Source organism: Asparagus officinalis, chromosome 2 (assembly GCF_001876935.1).
Source record: "Asparagus officinalis chromosome 2, Aspof.V1, whole genome shotgun sequence".
NCBI classification, from domain to species: domain Eukaryota; kingdom Viridiplantae; phylum Streptophyta; class Magnoliopsida; order Asparagales; family Asparagaceae; genus Asparagus; species Asparagus officinalis.
Window position 1 is genome coordinate 10361594 of NC_033795.1, and position 21894 is coordinate 10383487.

A 21894-nucleotide genomic window follows, 5' to 3' on the forward strand; every position below is an offset into this window, starting at 1 on the left:
GTCAAATTGTAACTTCCATCATCGGTGTTTGATGGGAATCAGCTATCTGCAGTGATTTTTAGATAGCCTACAATCAACCAATGTGCCTTGCCATTTGTTCTGACATGTCCATCCAGCTGTTCGTCTTCTTTGGGGCATCTGCTTCTCAACTATATGCTGGGTCATTTGGAAAGCTAGGGATGATCGCATCTTCTCTAACCTGATTTACTCTCCTCAGCAAATAATCTCCAAAGCAGTTTATTTTCTTATTTTCTGGTCAGGTGCCTCCTCCTCCAAGAAGACAATCAAGCTGCAGCGGCTAATCCGCTCCTCTAGGCTGTCGGAGATTCTGTAATCAAGTGAAGAGAGTAATACGATCACCTGATCAGGGAGTTTATGTTTGCTGACTGAGATGACCTTTTGTAACAAACATTCTATCTTTCTTTTCGGTTTTCTCCATCTTTTGGTTGTTTAAGCTTTGTTTTGGTTTTATGTATATATCTTTTAGTTTTCTACCTATGATTTAGCTTTTTCTCCACCTCGGAGCTGGTGACTAAATCATCGGTAGATAACTACTTTTGTAAGACGTTCTATTCAGGTTTTAATATATTTATGATAGGACTTTCTGCCCTATTTTCCTTCAAAAAAAGTGTTGTTATTCTCCTCAAGTTTCGTTCTGAAGTGTGTAACATGCAGCCTATGCTATTAATCTCAGTATTGTTTTGATACGACAAGACCCAGGTACATAGGATCATTCCTTGAATGCAACTTTAAATCTACGTGTCCTTGTTTTGTAGATATTAATTTTTGTATTAACAAAAGACTAGAGATTAGTACTTGGGCTTTGAATCTGCCTTCCTAGCTTTGATTAGATAACAATAAATAGAAGTAAAATTAGTGATATGGTGAAATTTGTATGTTATGCTATATGTCTATAGTATTCATTCGACAGACTTCTTTAAGAATCCTGCTTGGTTTTGCATTCAGTATTCCCAGTTTTCACAATATGCTGCAAAACTAAAAATGAAGTACAAAAAGAAACCGTGATTTCAGATCCAGAAAAATGATGGACTTGCTTAACTAGGTTTCAGCCGAAACATGAAAATAAATTATGCTAGCTCTCAGCTTAATCGCAAGTAGTACTTCTTTTAACATACAAGCCAAAGGCTAGCTATTTCTTTGCATCATCAAAACATTTATTCAAATCAGAACTTATTTCAGGTAGCATGCTGCTAACCAAGAGAGACACTATCTCAAGCTTCTGAAACATGATTATTGATGAAATCAATGATGAGCTTATTCACCTCGCCTGGCGACTGTTCGTGAACAAAATGAGTACCTTCAGGCATGAATACTACCTCCAAGTTTGGTACAAAGTGTTTAATCATTCCACCCCTAATATAATCCTCCATCCCTGGAAACTTTAGACAGTAGTCCTTCTCGCCCATGATCAGCATTGCAGGGGCTTTAACTTTTGGATCCACATTATTCTTCATCTTATCAATTGACCTATTGGATTCCAACAAAACAACCTTCATTACTTCCAAAACTATCAACAATTTAAATTAAACTTCTGACAGAAGTACTTCAATTTTGCTCACCGATATGGCATCTGTAGAGGATATGTGAAACCAGATTTCTCATAGAGATCTGCATAGGCTTGGAGATCATCTTCTGTGAACCAAGAAGGCAAAGGGGTTGTTGTTTCTACAAGTTCCATGATCTCTTGTCCCTCCTCAGCAATGGGAAGTTCACTACCAGAGAAGAGAATGTAAATTTTACGGATCACCGTCTTAACATCAAAACGTCCAAAGTCGTTCTCTGCTCTTCCTGGCTCCTATAAAAGATGGAATAAAAAACGACAGAAGTTGATTGAAATAATATATAGATTCAAGTAGCTAAACATCGGGGGTTATTATTGTGTTGCTACCCTCCATCTCCATATGTAGAAGCCTTTGGGTATGAGATCCAATCCAAATCCTTGTGGAGAGAAGGGAATCCCCAAGGTCACAACACCTGAGACGCGATCAGGGTTGCTGAGTGCAAAGTCGTAGGCAGGTATGGCTCCAAAATCCTTTCCGACGATGAAAGCCTTGGGGATATGGAGGATGTCAAGGATGGCGAGGAGATCGTCAACAAGATCCTCCCACTTGTTATTTCCTTCTCCCTTGGGCTGCTCGGAAAGACCATAGCCTCGGCAATCAGGGGCAATTGCACGGTACCCTGCCTCGGCCATAGCCAACATTTGGTGCCTCCATGTGTACCATATCTCTGGAAAGCCATGAAGAAAAACTATTGTCCCCTTCCCTTCTGCATACAACATTCAAACGATTTTAAATAAGTATTGCTTTAAAAGTGATTTGCGCACCCCTAGAGGCATCCGCGTAGATCTAGGTGGTACCTAGGCCGCCTGCTTAACTCTTCAGAGCGCTTAGATAAACATTGGCTTTTTTATGTGGACTCACCATATCAAAAAATGGTTTATTACTCATTGGACTAATTACATTCAAGTACTCTATAGTATGATGTAACTACATGGGCAAACGCTAAGGTTTGAGTATCTACAAGGATAACCCTCAATTTGATCGCCAATGTGAAAGTACTAATGCAGAAATACTTTGCAAATGAAAAGACAAATATGCCCTTTCATACAAACACAATTACCCTTTTATACAACACAATTTCTCAGTGTTTGGTAGGATTTAATCCAAGCTACTTACGTGGAATGTAGAGGACCATAAAAGTTCAGTGATTGAAACAAGATGAAAGAATTATTAAGAAGGGTTATTTGCAAATATACTGCTCAAATCATGTGTACTTGCAAAAAAATACCCTGCAAATCTAAGTATCTGCAAAAATACCCCTCAAATCATCAATTTTGAAAGAAATTACACTTAGCAATTATTTTTCAATTTTATAAGTTAATTTATAACCATAATGTAAAAATTATCAACAAAATAGCCAAAATTTTAGCACCAAATTGATGATTTGTTGACTTTAGGGGTATTTTTCACAAAGTTGATGATCTGAGGGGTAATTTTGCACATACTAAGAATTGGGGTTATTTTTGCCAATACCCATGATTTAAGAGGAATGTATGCAAATAATCCTATTAAGAAACAATTCCTTCTATGAAAGGGTTTATAGAAATCAGTCCCTTAAATCTTTAGTAATTCCACATTAGTCCCTCAACCCTTTGAAATTGCTTAAGAGTTGAGGAACAAATATGGAATTACTGAAGATTTGAGGGATTAATTTCTAAAAACCCTTTCAAGGATTTGTTTCTTAATAAGGTATTTGTAAAAGTACTCCCAAATCTTAGTATTTACAAAACTAACTTCAAATCATCAACTTTGTAAAAAAATACCACTAAAATCACCCTTTTATAAAACGATTTGAAGGACTAGTATCAAAATAACCCTTTTATAAAATGATCTGAGGGACTAATGAGGAGCTTTAAAGATTTGACAGAATAATTGAAGATTTGAGGGAATAATTTCTTTAAAATAATTTGAGGGACTAATTAGGGCTAACTTACTAGATACTTAGACCCCAAGGTCACTGGTGCAATTACACCATACCACGAGATACCAGAGTGTAAAAACGGTACCTTAGGATTTCCCATATTGTGTTAGTTATGACATGTTAGTAAAAAAACAAACAGTGTTAAGAAATGTTAGATTTTGGATTGCGGTAATATAAGTTAGTAACCTCAAGGTTATTTGTTTAGATACCCAAACTTCAAGGTAATCTATGTAATTACATTATACCACAAGGTAACGGACTGTAATTAGTCCTTGCTCATTTAAGCATAACGATAGGTGAAGAGAGTAGTCAGATTAAAATGGATTAGATCAGAGTCAATCGAAATTCATCTCAGGATTATGAACCATTGAAGAAAAATCCTTGCTCCCTCAGCTCTAAAAAACACCCACTTGATGTTAGGCGCCTGCCGACGTGTTTGGGCGCTAGGCAATATCTCCTGCTCCTTGAAGTATCTAGAAGTTTCTAAAACATTTATCCATATCCCTAATAAGTTTGTATCTCTGCCACTTGACTCTTAAAAAGTTTGTATCTCTGCCACTAAACCTCCAATATGTTTGGGAAATCTAGAAAACATACAAAATGTTTGATTTTTTCACTTAGCATAATGGTTTTAAGGTTTTAAGTTCCCAAGCAGAGAACATCTCATGAATGTCATAAAAGTAGTCATTGGGGGTAAAGTAAAATAATCAAAACCATTTGACGGCTTTTTGAAATTCCCAAACTTATTGGGGTTTATCCAGAGTTTCGAACTGTTAGGAGGTAAAGTCCCAGCGACCCAAACTTATCAGATCCAAGGCGCCGGCCAGTGGACTCCGCCGCCAGCATCGCCAACCAAGACGATGCTGGAGGTTTGTCCGCTTCTCCTCTTTCAAATGCTAGTGCCTAGCTCCTTATTTCAGCTGAGATCTGCAACCTTTCCCTTATCTTTTTTTTTTTTTGTTTTCCGTTTTGTTTAAATGAGGGTTCTGTTCGGATTACAGTGGTTTAGTTTGTTTTATGATTGGATCTGTTTAGAAGTTGAAGATTGCATTTTTTGGGGGCTGAAAGTAACTTGAAAAAAGCAAAAAAATTACGAGGAATTTTAGGAAAAATGAAGCAACGTTTGTACATCAATGATCAGGATAAAGTTTGATAATTGCATGTTACAGCTAGCCTCTTTCCTTTTCATGTAGCGCAAAACGGTCCAGTTTTACAAGATTTTCATATAATTAAACTGCAATGTTGTGAAAAATGAAAGAATTTTATTGCGAGAACTTTGATTATCGAATGAAGAACTAAAGAAGGTTGATTAGATTCTTACCCTTGCCAATGTGAGCTACATGGAGGGTGAGCGCCTCTTGCATTTCGACGGAAAGATGCACCTCTATGCTCTTGCTCATAAATTTGTGCGGTTGTGGTTTGTGGAGAATATGGAGTTCTACTTCAACTTAATAAATGGGATTTGTTGCGTAAGGGGCTATCTTACAGACAAATGGGACTTGTAGCTTTCTAGCTTTGTACCTACTTGAGAAGCATCTCACCTGGAATATTGTGGCATGTTGTTTTATGCTATGTTTGGGAGTTTACTAACCAAACAGAATGAAAGGTAAACAAGGGGAAGGGAAGGACAGGGAAGAAAATTGTAATATGTTGTTTGGGAGTAGAGTAAAGTGAATGAATGTGAAATTAATATAATTTGTTTAAGAGTAATAAGGGAGGGGAGGGGAGGGGAGGGAAGGAAAGGAGATATATGTAAATTTACACAAATGACCTTATACTAATAACACATAATCTTATCAAATCTTTACACACAACTCAAATTGACAAAACACACGATTTATCTTATCAAAACATAAACAACAATTCTCCAACCAATTTTGCCACATGCAATTCTCCATAAATTGGCAACAAGTTTGTAATCGACATACAATAACCAAAAAGTGACAAGAAGTTACAATAGCCATCTAATATTCCAACTCTATCATAGCTCTTAAAACATTATGAAAATGACGACTCACACTCTCTCCAGATCATCCAAATATCTTACTAACCTCCCGAGTAGTTACGTTGTGTCCCAACATATACAAAAATTTTGCAACTTCTTCCTCAATAGTAACTCTTTGAGTTCGTTTAAGCCTGCAATCTCTCTCCAATATTCCATATAATTGATGAAAAAGCCTATATACAACCCTTTATGATAATATTTTTCGCACCATATTAGTTACTTCTCTAGGTTCTTGGGGTTCACTATTTAATCTCCTTCTATTTTCTCTTTGTTGTATGAACCAATAAGCAATCACACAAAGAACATATCCAATTGCACAATGGCATGCATGTTGAAATTTGACTCATGCTTCATCCATTATCTATGTGAGGATATGAAAATAACACAATTAGGATAGAAAATTAAAAAACGTTAATTATATACACAAACTAATGATAAATTTTGAAGCTCTTATTACTATACACAAATTAGCTTATCATGTATGTAAATTTCAATACTCTTTTATAACACATGTAGCCATTTGCTCTCTCCGGCAATGTTGCACTGAAGCCAATTGATATAGATTCAAAGTAAAATAATCGAAAACCCTAAAAAATCAAAGGCATAGAACAATTTCCATTACCAGCTACTAACCAATTAAAGCTTCACGAGTCCACCAACTGCAAGGCCGCCACTAGAAAACCCTCCAAATGAGTAGTAACTCCATCGAAAAGGCCTAATCCTAATTTACCAGAAAAAAATTACAACTTTGAATAAAAAAATCAGAAACTGAGATAAAAAATAGAGGGATGGCTGCTTACTTGAAGGAGGATGTCAGCAATAGGAATTGAGTAGAGAACTCCGACGAGGAGAAAAAGACGACGGCGCGGGGAAAGAGAGCGCGGGTGGGAGAGCGCGCGGAGAGAGGATGGCGGCTGCAGAAAATGGAAAAGAGATGGAAGAGTAGGGTTTACATCACAACCCTGGATTTATTTTGTTGATGAAGGGAAATATCGACATATCAAATTGCTGTGAATTTTCCCAGTTCCGTTCCCCTCCCTCTACCGTTCCGAAGCTCGGAGCGCGGCGGAGGGGGGGGGGGGGGGGAGGCGGCAATTTTCCCCTTATTCCTTCCTCCCTTATTCCTTTCCCCTTCCTTACCCCTCTCTACCCCCTTAAGAAAACTCCCAAACAAGGTGAAAAATAATTTTCTCTTCCCCTCCCCCTCTCTACCCTCCATCCAAACAGGGCATCAAGTTACCAAACAGAGAATATCTAATAAATCTAATACTATTATAAAAGTGTGTTGCCATGTTAAAACATTTCTTCCAAAAATACCCTCCAAAACACATACATGCATACATCTCTAGCACATCCATACATACATACATTAAGATGTATACATACTTAATATTTCATAACCTCCCTATTTATTACCATCAAATTTCATTTAACCACTCACTAATAACATTCCCCCACTAAGTCTTGACATTACACACTAATAATAAAAAAACGTTACAACTATTCCTCTTCCATAAATCACTATATAAATAAATTACTATTATAAAAGTGTGTTGGATGTTAAAATATTTCTTCCAAAAATGCCCTATATTTTATCAAAATCTGCAGCTATTTCAATCATAAACTAATTGGTTTTTCCCCCTTCCATCTTCATATATGTTTTTGCCTAAGCATGTAAATTGGTTTCCAACTCCTAGGCATGTTTGTAAATATGCTAAATTGGTTGTATAATCTGGTTGAATCTCTTAATGCATTATGGTTATTCTCGGGATAAAGAAAGCTTTGTCCATGACAATGCATTATAAGTGTAATTGCTTTCACTCTATATGTGTAAAGGGTTAATTTTCGTCCTATGGTCACTAAGGTAATACATTGATATTATTGGGTTGTAAAGGACAAATAGAAAGTTCAGGAAGATCAATTTAGAAAATGATATAGTTAGTTGGTCCTGAGGATGCTTATAGAAGGGATTACTACTACAATTTTAAGAGTATTATCAATTTTCTGCTATTAATCTACTATTTGAGTATAATAGTTAATGTATGATAATTATAATATATATTGATATCACATTAATATATAATATTTATATGAATTATTAAATATGTGCAATTATCAAATATAATATGAGTAAAAAGTTATTTATTTACCAATTCAAATAAATAAATATATAATATAACATTACAGTAATATGAAAAGTCGTCAACTTTTCATCATTCCACTGTCTTCTTAACCCTCATTCAATAAGGAACTCACTCATGAAGGGTTACCCATTTCTCCATTAACCATTTGTAAATTGCATTATTATAACAAATATGAAAAATTTAATAATTCCCTCTTCTATATCTTGAGTTGCACTAAATCCTCCTCAGTATACTAGCACTTAATACCCTTGAAATGCAATTTTAGAGATATAAATTGGGGGACTCTAAGAGCTAATAATAAACTAGAGGAGGTTTAATAATTTTTAGAAAAATAATTTCAAAATGACATCCCTCTCTCTCATGTAAATATACTTGAGCTTCTTGCTTTACAAGTACTTTATATTTTATAATAGAAACATATGTAAGCTAATTTTCTATGTAGAGAGTTATTGTTTTCGATAAAAATAACTTATTCATAACCTCCTACAAATATACTCATTTAATCTTTATGCATGAAGTCTCATTTCATTGAATAAATATTAATTCTTTATTAATTACTATAATATCTTAATAACTATTCACTTTCTAACCTAATAGAACCAAAAGAATTCCAAAAAATTGATCAACAAGTGTGCCTACGTGCAAGCACGTACACAATACTAGTATAAGGGAAAAATCTCTTTTAACCCAAAGTTTTACCTGAACTTATTTAGAAACTCACTCACTTTTCCAAACACCAATAGACTCATTGTATCTCATCCCACTTATTTAAAAACCCAACATGTATAATACACCCATTTTGGGTACTGTATTTACCTAATAAATTAAAAATTCCTAAACTACCCTTCATCCCCAAAATATAACCCATCCCCCCCTCTCTCTCTTCCGTTTCACTTTCTCAAAGAGATCGGTAGAGACTAGGGTTCCGGCGAGGAGATCTCTGGTTAAGGATCACCGATGGCGAAAGGAGTTGGGATCGACGGCAAGCGACAACGGGCAGCGGCTGCACGGATCTGAAAGCGGAGGACATTTAGGGGAATTTTGGTGGGTGTTGAAGAGGTAGAGCACATCAAATTCTTAGCAAATCAAGCGAGTAACACACGAATCTTGAGCTAGAATTTTGGAGCTCTCATAATCCCTTCCTAATTTGCTCAAAATTTTTGGTAATTTCTCGATCTCTCATTCTATTCTCCTATCTACTCATCGACATCCTGCAGTTTATTGCAGTTATTTCTGATTTATATCAGATTCACGATTAGGGTTTTGGTGATTTCGAATACGTGGGAAATGTCAATTTAGGTCTTTTGAAGGGGTTTTAGGTTCGCGATTGATCATGATGGTTTGTTATTCTTCCATTATATTCTAAGATCTCATTTTTCTTTAAGACGACGAGAAATGGGGATTTAGGGGTTTTAGGAACCTGCCGCTGGGATATTCATAATTATATTGTATTTTTTAAAATATTTGTCAATAGGTTGTCTGAGATGTCAAGCAGAAGTAAATCGAAGGGTTCTTCCCAATCGAAGACTAAGGCTACTAAGTAAGTAAATTTTAATTTATCTAAAATTATTGTTATCTCATGAATTTTAATAATTTCTTATGTTTTTACTTGTAAGTAATGAAACTGAATCTGAATATTTGGATCCATAGATACGTTTGTAAGTATAGATTGGTAAAAAGATTAGTTTCTAAACATTTATTCCCAGTAATAAATAATTGGGATGAAGAGTTAATGCTTTTGCCAAAATAGCCAGAACAAGAGTTATGTACTCAAAGTAGAGCAATATGCATTTACATTCTGAAGTCCACAATGTAATATAGATGCTATAGTTAATGCTCATTTCTAAACATTAAGATCACATCATATCACCTTGCTTTATCACTTTGCTTTACGAACTTTTAAATTTTACATTTATAAGGGTCATTCGTTTTGATTGATATATTCTTTTTGTAGGAAAAATGTTGCAGAGTTAAGATTGCCTTCAAATATTGGGGTATTTTGTGATTTGGTGAATAATCGTTCAAGACCTTTGCTAAATGATAATCATTATGAAGCCCTCCGTCAAACCCATTTTATCCACTTCATTAATCTACTTGCTATACATAATGAACAAGTTGCAATCGATTGCTTGCTTCATGCATTTAATCCAGAGCATAGCTCATTCAGGATAGGGGCAAAAAATATTGTGTTTAGTGTTCTTGATGTGCATGAAATAACTGGATTGCCGAAGACTGGAAATAGGGTTGTAATGGATGGTCGAGCGCCTAATACTATACATACAAAGCATGTGTATTAATGTAAAAAGATCCAAGCAGAGAAGGAGGAGGAGAAGAAGGCCGGTAAGAGAAAGAAGAGGAAAGTCGAGAAAAAAAAGATGAAAATAAAGATAAGAAGAAAATGTGGGACACACGCAAAAGGATAGCCGATTTGATTGTGGAGTTGGCAGACTCCAACCATATAGCATGTGTGAAATTACTTGTGGTTTTTATTATTGGATTTGTATTATGCCCTCAGCCCGCTAACTCATGTTCATTATGAACATTTAGATATGCGGAAAATTAATTGCTCTTCGTGCTTATAGTTGGGTTTAGCCCTTTAGACTTCCCTCTGGATTTCGATTGGCCTCGTCGTCCCCTACCCTTCTTCTGCGCACGCCCTCGTGCTTCAACATGCAGAGCACTCCCACTGCTAGAGGTCTTAGCTCCTGAGACTTTGCGGCGAGATTTTTCATCCAGAATTGCCCCAATCACTGTGTCGAGCTTCATCTTATCATTGTCATTGGCGTTGCTCACTGCCATCACCATATTCTCCCATGAATCTGGTAGACAATAAAGTAGCAGAAGAGCTTGGATCTCATTGGCGAACTTGAGATCTACTGCAGCAAGTTGTTGCACCACAGCCTGAAATTCGTTCAAGAAGTCCGCCACGCGAGCTCCTTGTTGCATCTTTAGATTGAACAGCTTCTTCATCAGGTACACCTTATTTGAAGTAGACGGCTTATTATACAGCGCCTCCAAGGCCTCCATCAACTCCTTGGTGGTGGTCGCATGCGAGACGTTGTAAGTCACATGCTGGTGAAGGTTGAGCTTGATGGTGGTAAGTGTTTTACGATTGAGCACCTTCCACTTATCGTCGTCCATTTTCTCAGGTTTCCCCGCCTCTCCTTGGAGGGGTAGGAAGAGATCCTTCTGGTACAAATAGTCTTTTATTTGCATCCTCTAATACCTAAAATTTTGGCCGCCGAATTTATCAATTCGAAGCCTATTGTCTTCAACTGTAGATCTCATGGCGAAAGATTACGTCTTTCTCGAACCGTATTTGTGAATAATATCGTATTTGTGAATAGTGTCGTACACGTGAATAGTGCCCAATGACTTAAAAGAGTAAATAATAATTTAACTTATTTTTTGATGTGGAGGATCCACTTTTAGTGACAGTCACAGAACATACGATAAGTAGATATATATACTCTAAGTCAGGCTCTGATACTAGTTGTTAGGGTACACACCAACAATAACGTCTCGAACGGAGACGTAATACACACAATAAAGGCACAATAAATCAATCACAATACTCACAGATATACGTGGTTCACTCCTTCAGAGCTACTCCACGGTGCAATGACGACGCCAAATTCTTTTATATCCCAAAAGAATAGATCAAAGAGAACATCCTTTCTTGATCATATACACTTCAAGAACTCTCACAATCTCTTTCTGTGTTTTCTCTCTTACTCTTCTATGAGAGGAGTTATTTCTGGGATGAGTTTTTCCTTAAGGGGGGTTAGTCACCTAGAACTTAAAATTAGAACTGGGATAATATGTGAGATAAAATTTTAAGGTGTTAGTCACATAGAACTAAAACTAGAACAAAATTTTACAGTATTAGTCAAGTAGAACTCTAATAAAACTAGAATTGGAATAATGGTATAAAATTATCCTACTTTTTTTATTTTTCTATACAAAAATGAGAGTTCTAGTCTCTCAAATTATTCTAAGTTTTAGCTTGAAACTAGGTGGTAAAAAACTAGAACTCATATTTTTGTTATTTTTTATTTTTTATTTTTTATATTTCTTTTTTTCTTTACTTCTTTTCTATTATAGTTATCACCATCATTATAATAATAATTGCCAATATCTTATAGTCTAACCAAAAGCTGTTTAATAGTAAAGAACATTCTTGTAAGCAATTATCAATCAATAATATTAAGTTTAAAATACATAAATAGTATTTATATCTTTAAAATGTATTAATATATATTTCATGATTATAAAAATTTATCCCACGTTATATTATTAAAATATCTGGCTTCATAAAATTGTTCCTATTTATCCCACTAAAATATCCCACTAGCGAAAAATTATTCTATTTTAACAATTATCCCATTTTGCATGAAAATGTCCCAATTGACTAACACCCCCTAAGAGTTTATGCCCTATTTATAGTGTTTGGGAGACACTATTAGACCCTAATGCCACTAGGAAAGAACCCTAATGGGGTGAATAGGGTTTATGCTAATCTACTCTGATTTAAATGCCAATTAAAACTTATTTAAGAATTATTCTTGCAAGATAGATATACAATATGATATAAGCAAGAATATGCAATATGAACAAAGAGCTATATCCTAGCAATAAGATATATTATGAGATATATGCAAGGATATACAAAACACTCAAGGGTAAAAAATCTATAAACAAGATAAATAAGATAGTGGCTAATATAAACAATGAGCAATTGACAAAGGCGATATAATGATAAACACAAAAATAAGTGCGCCAATGCAAACTCAAACAAACGATATGATCATGGAGTTCGGTCCCCATGACCTACGTCTCCGCTCCTCACCTCGAGGAGATCTCCACTATCACACCGGGTTTTCTACGTTTATCCAAAAAATGTTTACACCTCACAATACAGTTTTCTAACTAACCGAAAACTTTACAATCCACACTCACAATGTAACTACACTAACTACCACCTCAAGTGTTGGTCTCTAGCCCGTGTCTCCCTCAAGTGTTAGGAACTACAACCTACCTCTAGGCATTATCACCTACCCCACTCCTATTGGGACGATCCCGTCTCTCATCACACACTCCTCTTGGTGTACTAGTGTATTACAAAGTGATTCTCACAATTTAGGCACTCAACAAATGATTGTTCTCTAAACAAGGTGAGAACACAATATAAGCTCACACTCTAAGTCACAAACCCACAACCCAAATTATACTATGAATGTAAATACAATAAGCTCAATAGGTTGTGTGTGAACAAAGAGATAAATAAATCAAAACTAAACTCAATATAAATCTAGCTTATGGAAATTAAGTTCAAATATATAAATTGTTAGAAATAGAGTTTAGAAAAACTTCTCTATAGATCAAGAGAAAGAGGGAGAAGAGTTGGATGCTCAAACACAATAGATGATCTCCACTTGCTCTTGTGAAATTCTCTTTTAACAAAACTCTTAAACACTCTTTAAAACAAACTAAAAAAAACTTTAAACCATTGTTAAACTTGTTTAAAACATTCTTGGTTAGTTGAAAATAGTTATGACAAATTGGTGTATATAGGGTAGAAGAAAACAATCCTAAAAATCCCAAAAAACCACTAAAAGATAAAAAATTAGCCCAGCCGAAAAACTAGTCGTTACTGTAGCAACGGTAATATGGCGGTCGACCGTGGCTACTGTAGCGGTCGACCAACACTGTTTATTACAGGGGAAAAAGTTTTTGGAAAAAATATTGTCAACCGCACTGTTCACTGTGGTCGACTGGCACTGTAGCAAACGTGCACAGCCATTTTCCAGTTTTTGACAGTTCTGAAATTTTGCGTATCTGACTTTGTAAAATCAATTAAAAATAGTAAATCAGCTTAAAAAATCATGAAATTTTTAGGGCAAGTTCTAGACATGTAGATAAACATATTAAAGAAAACATTTATGAAAAATCACTTCCCAGTTGAGAGAAATAAATGTTTGAACACAGATAAACAGTTTCTAAAAAACTGCTGAAAACTCGTTTTTGTAAATTCAATTGAAAATAACAAAACAACTCCAAAATTAGTAAAACTTGGAAAAATGTTTGTATATATGAATATAAACATGTAAATGAAGAAAATTTTCAAATTGAATTTCATAATTGTAAAAACTCATGTATTTTGTAAGTATGTCCAAAACATGAAAAGTTGATATACATGAAATTTGATGTTTTGACATAAACACAACTTTGAAACATTTTCAAACATTCTTATAGACTTAATAAAGGATATAAAATATTGTTATGAAGCCTATAAACTAAAAATATAATATTTTCACAAATATGCATATTCTATGCAATATTTTCTAAAACACAATAATAAATAAGAAATATGTAATCTCATATTTATAAACATGGAAACCCAAAAACATTTATGTATATATATATATATATATATATATAGATTAATGGGTATCCTTGTTCATAGGAGGGATTTCCTCCTTGACGCCTTTAAAATCACATGATGAGAGACATTATGGATGATCGCCTCCGTTGAACTTGATCTACATATTCTAAAACCCCAACACACCAAGTTTGGGGTGAATCCGTCGTCGTTTGACCCTCCATCGAGCCATGTGAAAGTTCTATTCATTCAAAACGTTAAAATTGATACGAGTTGATGAAGGGTCAAACGACGACGGTTCACCCCAAACTTGGTGTGTTGCGGTTTTAGAATATGTAGATCAAGTTCAACGGCGGATCCATCCACAATGTCGCTCAATCATGTGATTTTAGAGCGCGTCATAAGAGGAAATCCCCTCCTATGACAAGGATACCCATTAATCTCTCTCTCTCTCTCTCTCTCTATATATATATATATATATATATATATATATATATATATATATATACACACACACACATAGAAACTAAAAAACTTGTATGTATATATAAAGCTATATATACATAGAAACCAAAACTAAAAAGTGTGTGTATATGATATTGAGCTTAAAGTATTGAACACACATAATATAAATCTAAACTAAAAATACCCAAGCAATCTTGATCTTTAATAAGTTTGACTTGGTAATCTTGCGGATAAAGCTTGAACTTGTATCTTTAACTTAGAATTACGTAGGGTTCAACCACTATTCCGCCAACCTCCATTGGATATGATCGTGAATGCTTGATTCCATCCATCATCCAACCTCGTTGTTTGTCTAGAATACCTAATAAGAAACACAAACACTAGACAAACAATATTAGGAATTGTTTGTAATCATCAAAACAAGATTAGAAGATGTAAGCTCATAACATGAGACCTAACAATCTCCCCCTTTTGATGATGACAAACAATCTACACAAAAAGTATATAAGATAAGCAATAAAGCACAATACTCTTAAAATATACTCACAATCCACTTGTTTCTCCCCCTTTGACAATATCAAAATGGGGAAACAAAAGAATAAGAGAGCGAAAGCTCTCCCTACAAATAAGCACGATGAGTATAAAACAAATATAGGGAATGGCTCTCCTTATCAAAATGCCTTATGGAATATATGCATTAATGACCAAGGCAAATATATGTGAGCAAGCATAGATGAAAGCATGCTAAACAAAACTCACATACAAAAGAACAATGAGAACACATATAAATATATCAATATGAAAATAGTGTCTCATTACTCAAACATAAAAATAATGTAAAATTAGATTTATGAAATCAAAGGAAAGAAAACATGAGAATCATGGAAAAGGTTTTCAAATGAAAAAAAATCACTCAAATAAAATCATAAATCAAGATTTAAACCCAAAATGATGTTTGATCAATAAAAGAAATCTTCTTTGTAAAACTTGATCAAACCACATATAGAATACATTATAAAGCATATTTAAAATTTGAATCATCTATTTGTGCTATATAATGAATTCAAAGCAACGAATCAAAAAAAATTTTGACAAAATGCAAGAGAGGCAACAATATATCAAGCTCTTACGCTTGTTCCAACCCATATAAATATTTTAGCACCCGGTTAACAAGATTTAGGAATAAACACCCAATAAATCTGGTGGTTATATAAATAAAAACATCTCAACAAAAATCAAAACTAATAATCATGAAAACAAAAGAATTGATCAAAGAAAAATTGTTTTCATAAAAAAATTTAAAACATAATTTTCAAAACATGTTTTTCAAAACCATGACATGAAAAATAAAAAATAATAAAATTATTGGTTTAAAAAGATTTTGGCACCCAAGCATTCTTGGTGCCGGATTAGTTAGAGACATGACTCCTATCATTCAAGCTCAAAGCCCTAGGGTTATGAACCTATTTGGGCGCATGTGGTGCACGAACACGGTCAAAGCAAAAATTATGTAAATGACCTTTCCGATTGCAATAAGTGCAATGAAAGAGGCTCATTTGATTTTGTTGACCATAAACATGTGCACAAGAAACATTTGCAAACATAGATGGTCTTTTAAGATTATTTTGTAGATGTGAAATATTTTGAAACAATGTTGGTCTACTTGAAATATTTTGCGATTTAGAAGCTTTTCGCAAATCAAAACAAAATTTAGCTAAGTGACCAACTCTACCATAAAAATCATAATGATACACATTAGCATGCTTATGATGAACTTTATGAGAATGAGCATGTGAATGTGTATGTGATGAAGAAGCCTTATGAGATGCACAAGGAGCATTAATATTAGTCTTTGTAAGTTTATGTGCATCATAGCAAAATTTAGCAATATGGCCTTTTCGGCCGCAATTTGAACACTTGTAAATTTTGCTATACATGTGTGCATGATGTATGAGATGTCTAGATGTAGTAGCATGAGACTTAGCACACATATTCATAAGTTTCTTATGATTATCCATGCATGTAACAAGAGTTGAGTCTAAAGATGAAATGCGGTTTTTAACAAGATTCAGCTCATCATTATTAGGCACATATGTATTTTTATTAAAAGTAGAACATAAATAGTCATTTATGAAAGAAGCAGTATTATTTTTTATGTTCTTTACTTCTAACATGGTATTATTTTTGTCATGAGTCAAGTTAGCAATATCCAATTTCAAATTATTATTTTCCAAATTTAGCATATTATTATTTTCCTTTAAGAGCATCATTCTCTTGAGAAATGATATCAAATTTGGAAGCTAACTTCTCATGATCGGATTTTAAACCTTCATGCTTGCTTTGTAAATCAATAAAATTTTTATGCAATTTGTTATAGGCATGCAATAATTTTTCACTAGCACAGGTGAGTTCATCAAAAGATAAATCATATTCAGATTCGGACTCGTTTACCACACTAGGGTTATCCCCTAGTGGACGTGTGCATGATGCTCCATTATTACTTGAAGTCAATTCCGCCACGACGTGTCGAATCTCCTCCAAGTCACCTTGATGTGCTTCAAAAAGTTTCCATATTGTGTAAGCACTATCAAAATGAGCAAGTTCGTTAGAAATACATTGTTCAAAAACATTAAGCATGAATTCTAACACTAACTTGTTCATTGTAAACATCTTCTTATCATGTTTGCTCCATTTGGATTTCTCCAATGTGGGCACAATATAAGCATTGTTAATAACTTCCCATAAATTAATATTTTTAGATTTAACAAATATTTTAAATCTAAAGCACCATTGAGCATAAGAGAAGTTTCTATATTTTGGAGCAACACTAGGATCATAGCCTAAACAAGATGCATCATTCATATTCAAAATTTATAAAAATATGCAAGCAAGATACCAATAAATCTCAAAACTAGATTAGCATAAAAAGATAACTTGGATCTTTAACTCAAGGCGATTAGACCTTAAATCAAAGAGCATCAAGCTCTGCTACCAATTGTTAGACCCTAATGCTACTAGGAAAGAACCCTAGAATTATTCAAGAATTATTCTTGTAAGATAGATATACAATATGATATGAGCAAGAATATGCAATATGAACAAAGGGCTATATCCTAGCAATAATATATACTATGAGATATATGCAAGGATATACAAAACACTCAAGAGTAAACAATCTATAAACAAGATAAATAAGATAGTGGGCAATATAAACAATGAGCAATTGACAAAGGCGATATAATGATAAACACAAAAATAAGTGCGCCAATGCAAACTCAAACAAACGATATGATCACGGAGTTCGGTCCCCACGACCTACGTCTCCCCTCCTCACCTCGAGGAGATCTCCACTATCACACCGGGTTTTCTACGTTTACCCGAAAAACATTTACACCTCACAATACGGTTTTCTAGCTAACCGAAAACTTTACAATCCACACTCACAATGTAACTACACTAACTATCACCTCAAGTGTTGGTCTCTAGTCCGTGTCTCCCTCAAGTGTTAGAAACTACAACCTACCTCTAGGCATTATCACCTACCCCACTCCTATTGGGACGATCCCGTCTCTCACCACACACTCCTCTTGGTGTACTAGTGTATTACAAAGTGATTCTCATAATTTAGGTACTCAACAAATGATTGTTCTCTAAACAAGGTGAGAACACAATATAAGCTCACACTCTAAGTCACAAACCCACAACCCAAATTATACTATGAATATAAATACAATAAGCTCAATAGGTTGTGTGTGAACAAAGAGATAAATAAATCAAAACTAAACTCAATATAAATCTAGCTTATGGAAATTAAATTCAAATATATAAATTGTTAGAAATAGAGTTTAGAAAAACTTCTCTATAGATCAAGAGAAAGAGGGAGAAGAGTTGGATGCTCAAACACAATAGATGATCTCCACTTGCTCTTGTGAAATTCTCTTCGCAAACAAAACTCTTAAACACTCTTTAAAACAAACTAAAACAAACTTTAAACCATTGTTAAACTTGTTTAAAATATTCTTGGTTAGTTAAAAATAGTTATGGCAAAGTGGTATATATAGGGTAGAATAAAACAATCCCAAAAACCCCAAAAAACCACTAAAAGACAAAAAATCAGCCCAGCCCAAAAACTACTCGTTACTATAGCAACGGTAATATGGCGGTCGACTGCTAGAGACGTGGCTACTGTAGCAGTCGACCAGCACTGTTCACAATAGGGAAAAAGATTTTTGGAAAAAAGACGGTCGACCACACTGTTCACTGCGGTCGACCGGCACTGTAGCAAACGCGCACAACCATTTTCCAGATTTTGACAGTTCTGAAATTTTGCATATCTGACTTTGTAAAATCAATTAAAAATAGTAAATCAACTTAAAAAATCATGAAATTTTGAGGTCAGGTTCTATACATGTAGATGAACATGTTAAAGAAATAATTTCTGAAAAATCCTTTCCCAGTTGAGAGAAATAAATGTTTGAACACAGATAAACAGTTTCTGAAAAACTTCTGAAAACTCGTTTTTGTAAATTCAATTGAAAATAACAAAACAACTCCAAAATTAGTATAACTTGAAAAAATGTTTGTATATATGAATATAAACATGTAAATGAAGAAAATTTTCAAATTGCATTTCACAATTGTAAAAACTCATGTATTTTGCAAGTATGTCCAAAACATGAAAAGTTGATATATATGAAATTTGATGTTTTGACATAAACACAACTTTGAAACATTTTCAAACGTTCTTATAGACTTAATAAAGGATATAAAATATTGTTATGAAGTCTATAAACTAAAAATATAATATTTTCATAAATATGCATATTCTATGCAATATTTTCTAAAATACAATAATAAGTATGAAATATGTAATCTCATATTTATAAACATGGAAACCCAAAAATATTTATGTATATATATTTAACTATATATATACACATAGAAACTAAAAAACTTGTATGTATATATAAAGCTATATATACATAGAAACCAAAACTAAAAAGTGTGTGTATATGATATTGAGCTTAAAGTATTGAACACACATAATATAAATCTAAACTAAATATACCCAAGCAATCTTGATCTTCAATAAGCTTGACTTGGTAATCTTGCAGATGAATCTTGAACTTGTATCTTTAACTTAGAATTGCGTAGGCTTCAACCACTATTCCGTCAACCTCCATTGGATATGATCGTGAATGCTTGATTCCATCTATCCTCCAACCTCGTTGTTTGTCTAGAATACCTAATAAGAAACACAAACACTAGACAAAACAACATTAGGAATTGTTTGTAATCATCAAAACAAGATTAGAAGATGTAGGCTCATAACATGAGACCTAACAGACACTATGCACTAATAAAATATTGTTAGCGGGCCCTACCACTAATAATATTTTATTAGTAGGACCCACTTTTGTGGGGCCCACCTTTTGTTTTGTTAGGCTACTTTCGGTGGGGGGTCGAAAAGGGTGGGCTAACAAAAATTTGGTTCGGTTTGGTTACTTAATGTGACATTGGATACTGAGTGAGTATTCGTCGTCTTTGTTTTTTCATTTTCTCTCTATGGTATATTAAAGGTTCTCTTTGAATTTACTAATTTTGAGATCTGGATCTTGGTTTGATTGTGTTCAATGTCTTTGCGCAAGGACACTCCATAGTGGAGAATCTTCTTTATAAGAGGAGTCCAGACATTTTAATGTGTTTGGTAATCAATGTGTTTTTTGTTGTGTTTTTGTAAAAAAAACATCATGTCATGTTGTTTCTTTTTCAAATGTGTTTTGAAAACACCATTTTGGTCAAACTAGTTTGACCATTTATATAGTGACCCTACTTGTTATATTTTACCATCCCATTTATCTGACTTACATAACTATTTGCCCTCACCAACATCTACTTCGGTCTGCATACAATGTCTTATTAACAATAAATTGTTCGCCACAAAGCCAGGCCATCTTCATTTGATTTGTGCTTCTTCCAGCTCCTAGCGACATCCCCAGAAACTGTGCGGGGAGTTACCCGATCACCCACATCAGCTTCTATTATTGTCATTTCAGGTTAAGAGATAAAATAAGAAAAAACGTCGAAACAGGCGATACAACAACCCTCTTTTCATCACAACCCAGTTTTTCCACAATGATATACACTCTTTCACGATTCTAAGGGACTGTTATGCTATTGGCTAACAAATTTTGACTAGTACTGCCCGGACCATCGGGGATATCCCGCGACCTCCACCAAGTCAACGACTGGTCCGATTGAATCTCTGGTTATTAAATGTGACATGTGATTGAAAGTTTCGTGGAATTGAATCTCGGGGATCAAAGTAATTAAAAAAACGTACTTTGGGAGTAGTGAACAGTGAAATTGAGGGGTAAACTTTGCCGCTCCATGCAAAGTAAAAATAAACTAGTTTTATTTGGTGACCTCTTCTATATCCCTGGTACAGCAGGGTGAGGTGGAGGGTTTAACAATTCGACGCTCATGCAAATTCGCAGTCCACTGTGGATGGTTGGGTTCCGCTACCAGTTCTCGTTACGCTGAAAACATATTGATGGGCCGGCTTACTTTTGGCTTTTGATTCTCTTGAAAATTCGGCTCTAATAAGCACTAAGCCAGCGGATTTCTCTCGGCTCTCAAACTTAACCAACTCACAAATGAATTTCTTCAAATACCAGTATACGATAAAGCGAGTTTCTTGTAATTTACCCAAAAAAATCAACTGTTTCATCGTCCTCCTAATTAAGTAACCGACAGCAAACATCTCTCGACAAAGACGCATATCCGCCACGATTGTTCCACACACACACACCCCACACAAGCAAAAAACCACTTTCAGTGGCTTAGTAATCAACAACGAGACCTTTCTTTCGAGATTTCGAAAAGACTCAGCGATTACCTTCTTCAGAATTACTTCAAATCAACGCGTGCACAGGTCTAAACTAAATCGAGCGCGCGTTGGATTCTCGGTCGTTACCCTGCCAGTATCCGGTCCTCATATATTCCATTATTAATTCTTCGTCATTGATCAAGATCAGTGATGACGTAACTCATCATGCGGGCTCACGAGCCCTAGCATTGCGAGGAGCAAGGTCCCATGGGAAGTGTCAAGAAAAAAAATTGAAGTGGTGCCATGGCTGGACTTTATTAATAGATCTTGTTATAGGATACTCATTAAGCAATGTATAGAGCCAAAATTCTCCCAGCTTTAGTCCAAAAACTCTTTAGGTTTTATTAATAGATCTTTGAAATAAGTCTGAATATTTCCCCGGGCCAACTCTGCCGCAACTTTGTCTGGTACCGACATTCATCGTCGCCCGCCGCCTTTGGTTCGTCGGCCGCCGGGCCACTCGCCACCTCCCCACCGCCTCGCCCGCCGGCCCGCCCACTGTCAC

At 34.8% G+C, this 21894-nt stretch overlaps 1 protein-coding gene across 1 annotated transcript; it reads right to left on the bottom strand.

Annotated features, from left to right (window-relative positions):
* Nucleotides 1027-4994, bottom strand: LOC109830217 (AB hydrolase superfamily protein YfhM-like). Its single transcript, XM_020397411.1, has 4 exons — nt 4826-4994; nt 1910-2289; nt 1581-1816; nt 1027-1488 (listed from the first exon to the last, which is right to left on the bottom strand). Exons 1-4 carry the CDS (start codon nt 4902-4904, stop codon nt 1233-1235), a joined length of 951 nt encoding a protein of 316 aa, XP_020253000.1. The 5' UTR covers nt 4905-4994; the 3' UTR covers nt 1027-1232.

Coding starts and splice junctions, on each gene's coding strand:
- LOC109830217 (XM_020397411.1), bottom strand. CDS start 4,904: ATGAGCAAGAGCATAGAGGTGCATCTTTCCGTCGAAATGCAAGAGGCG. Junction 2,290..4,825: donor TGTAGCTCACATTGGCAAGG/GTAAGAATCTAA, acceptor TGTTGTATGCAG/AAGGGAAGGGGACAATAGTT. Junction 1,489..1,580: donor CCTCTACAGATGCCATATCG/GTGAGCAAAATT, acceptor GGAATCCAATAG/GTCAATTGATAAGATGAAGA.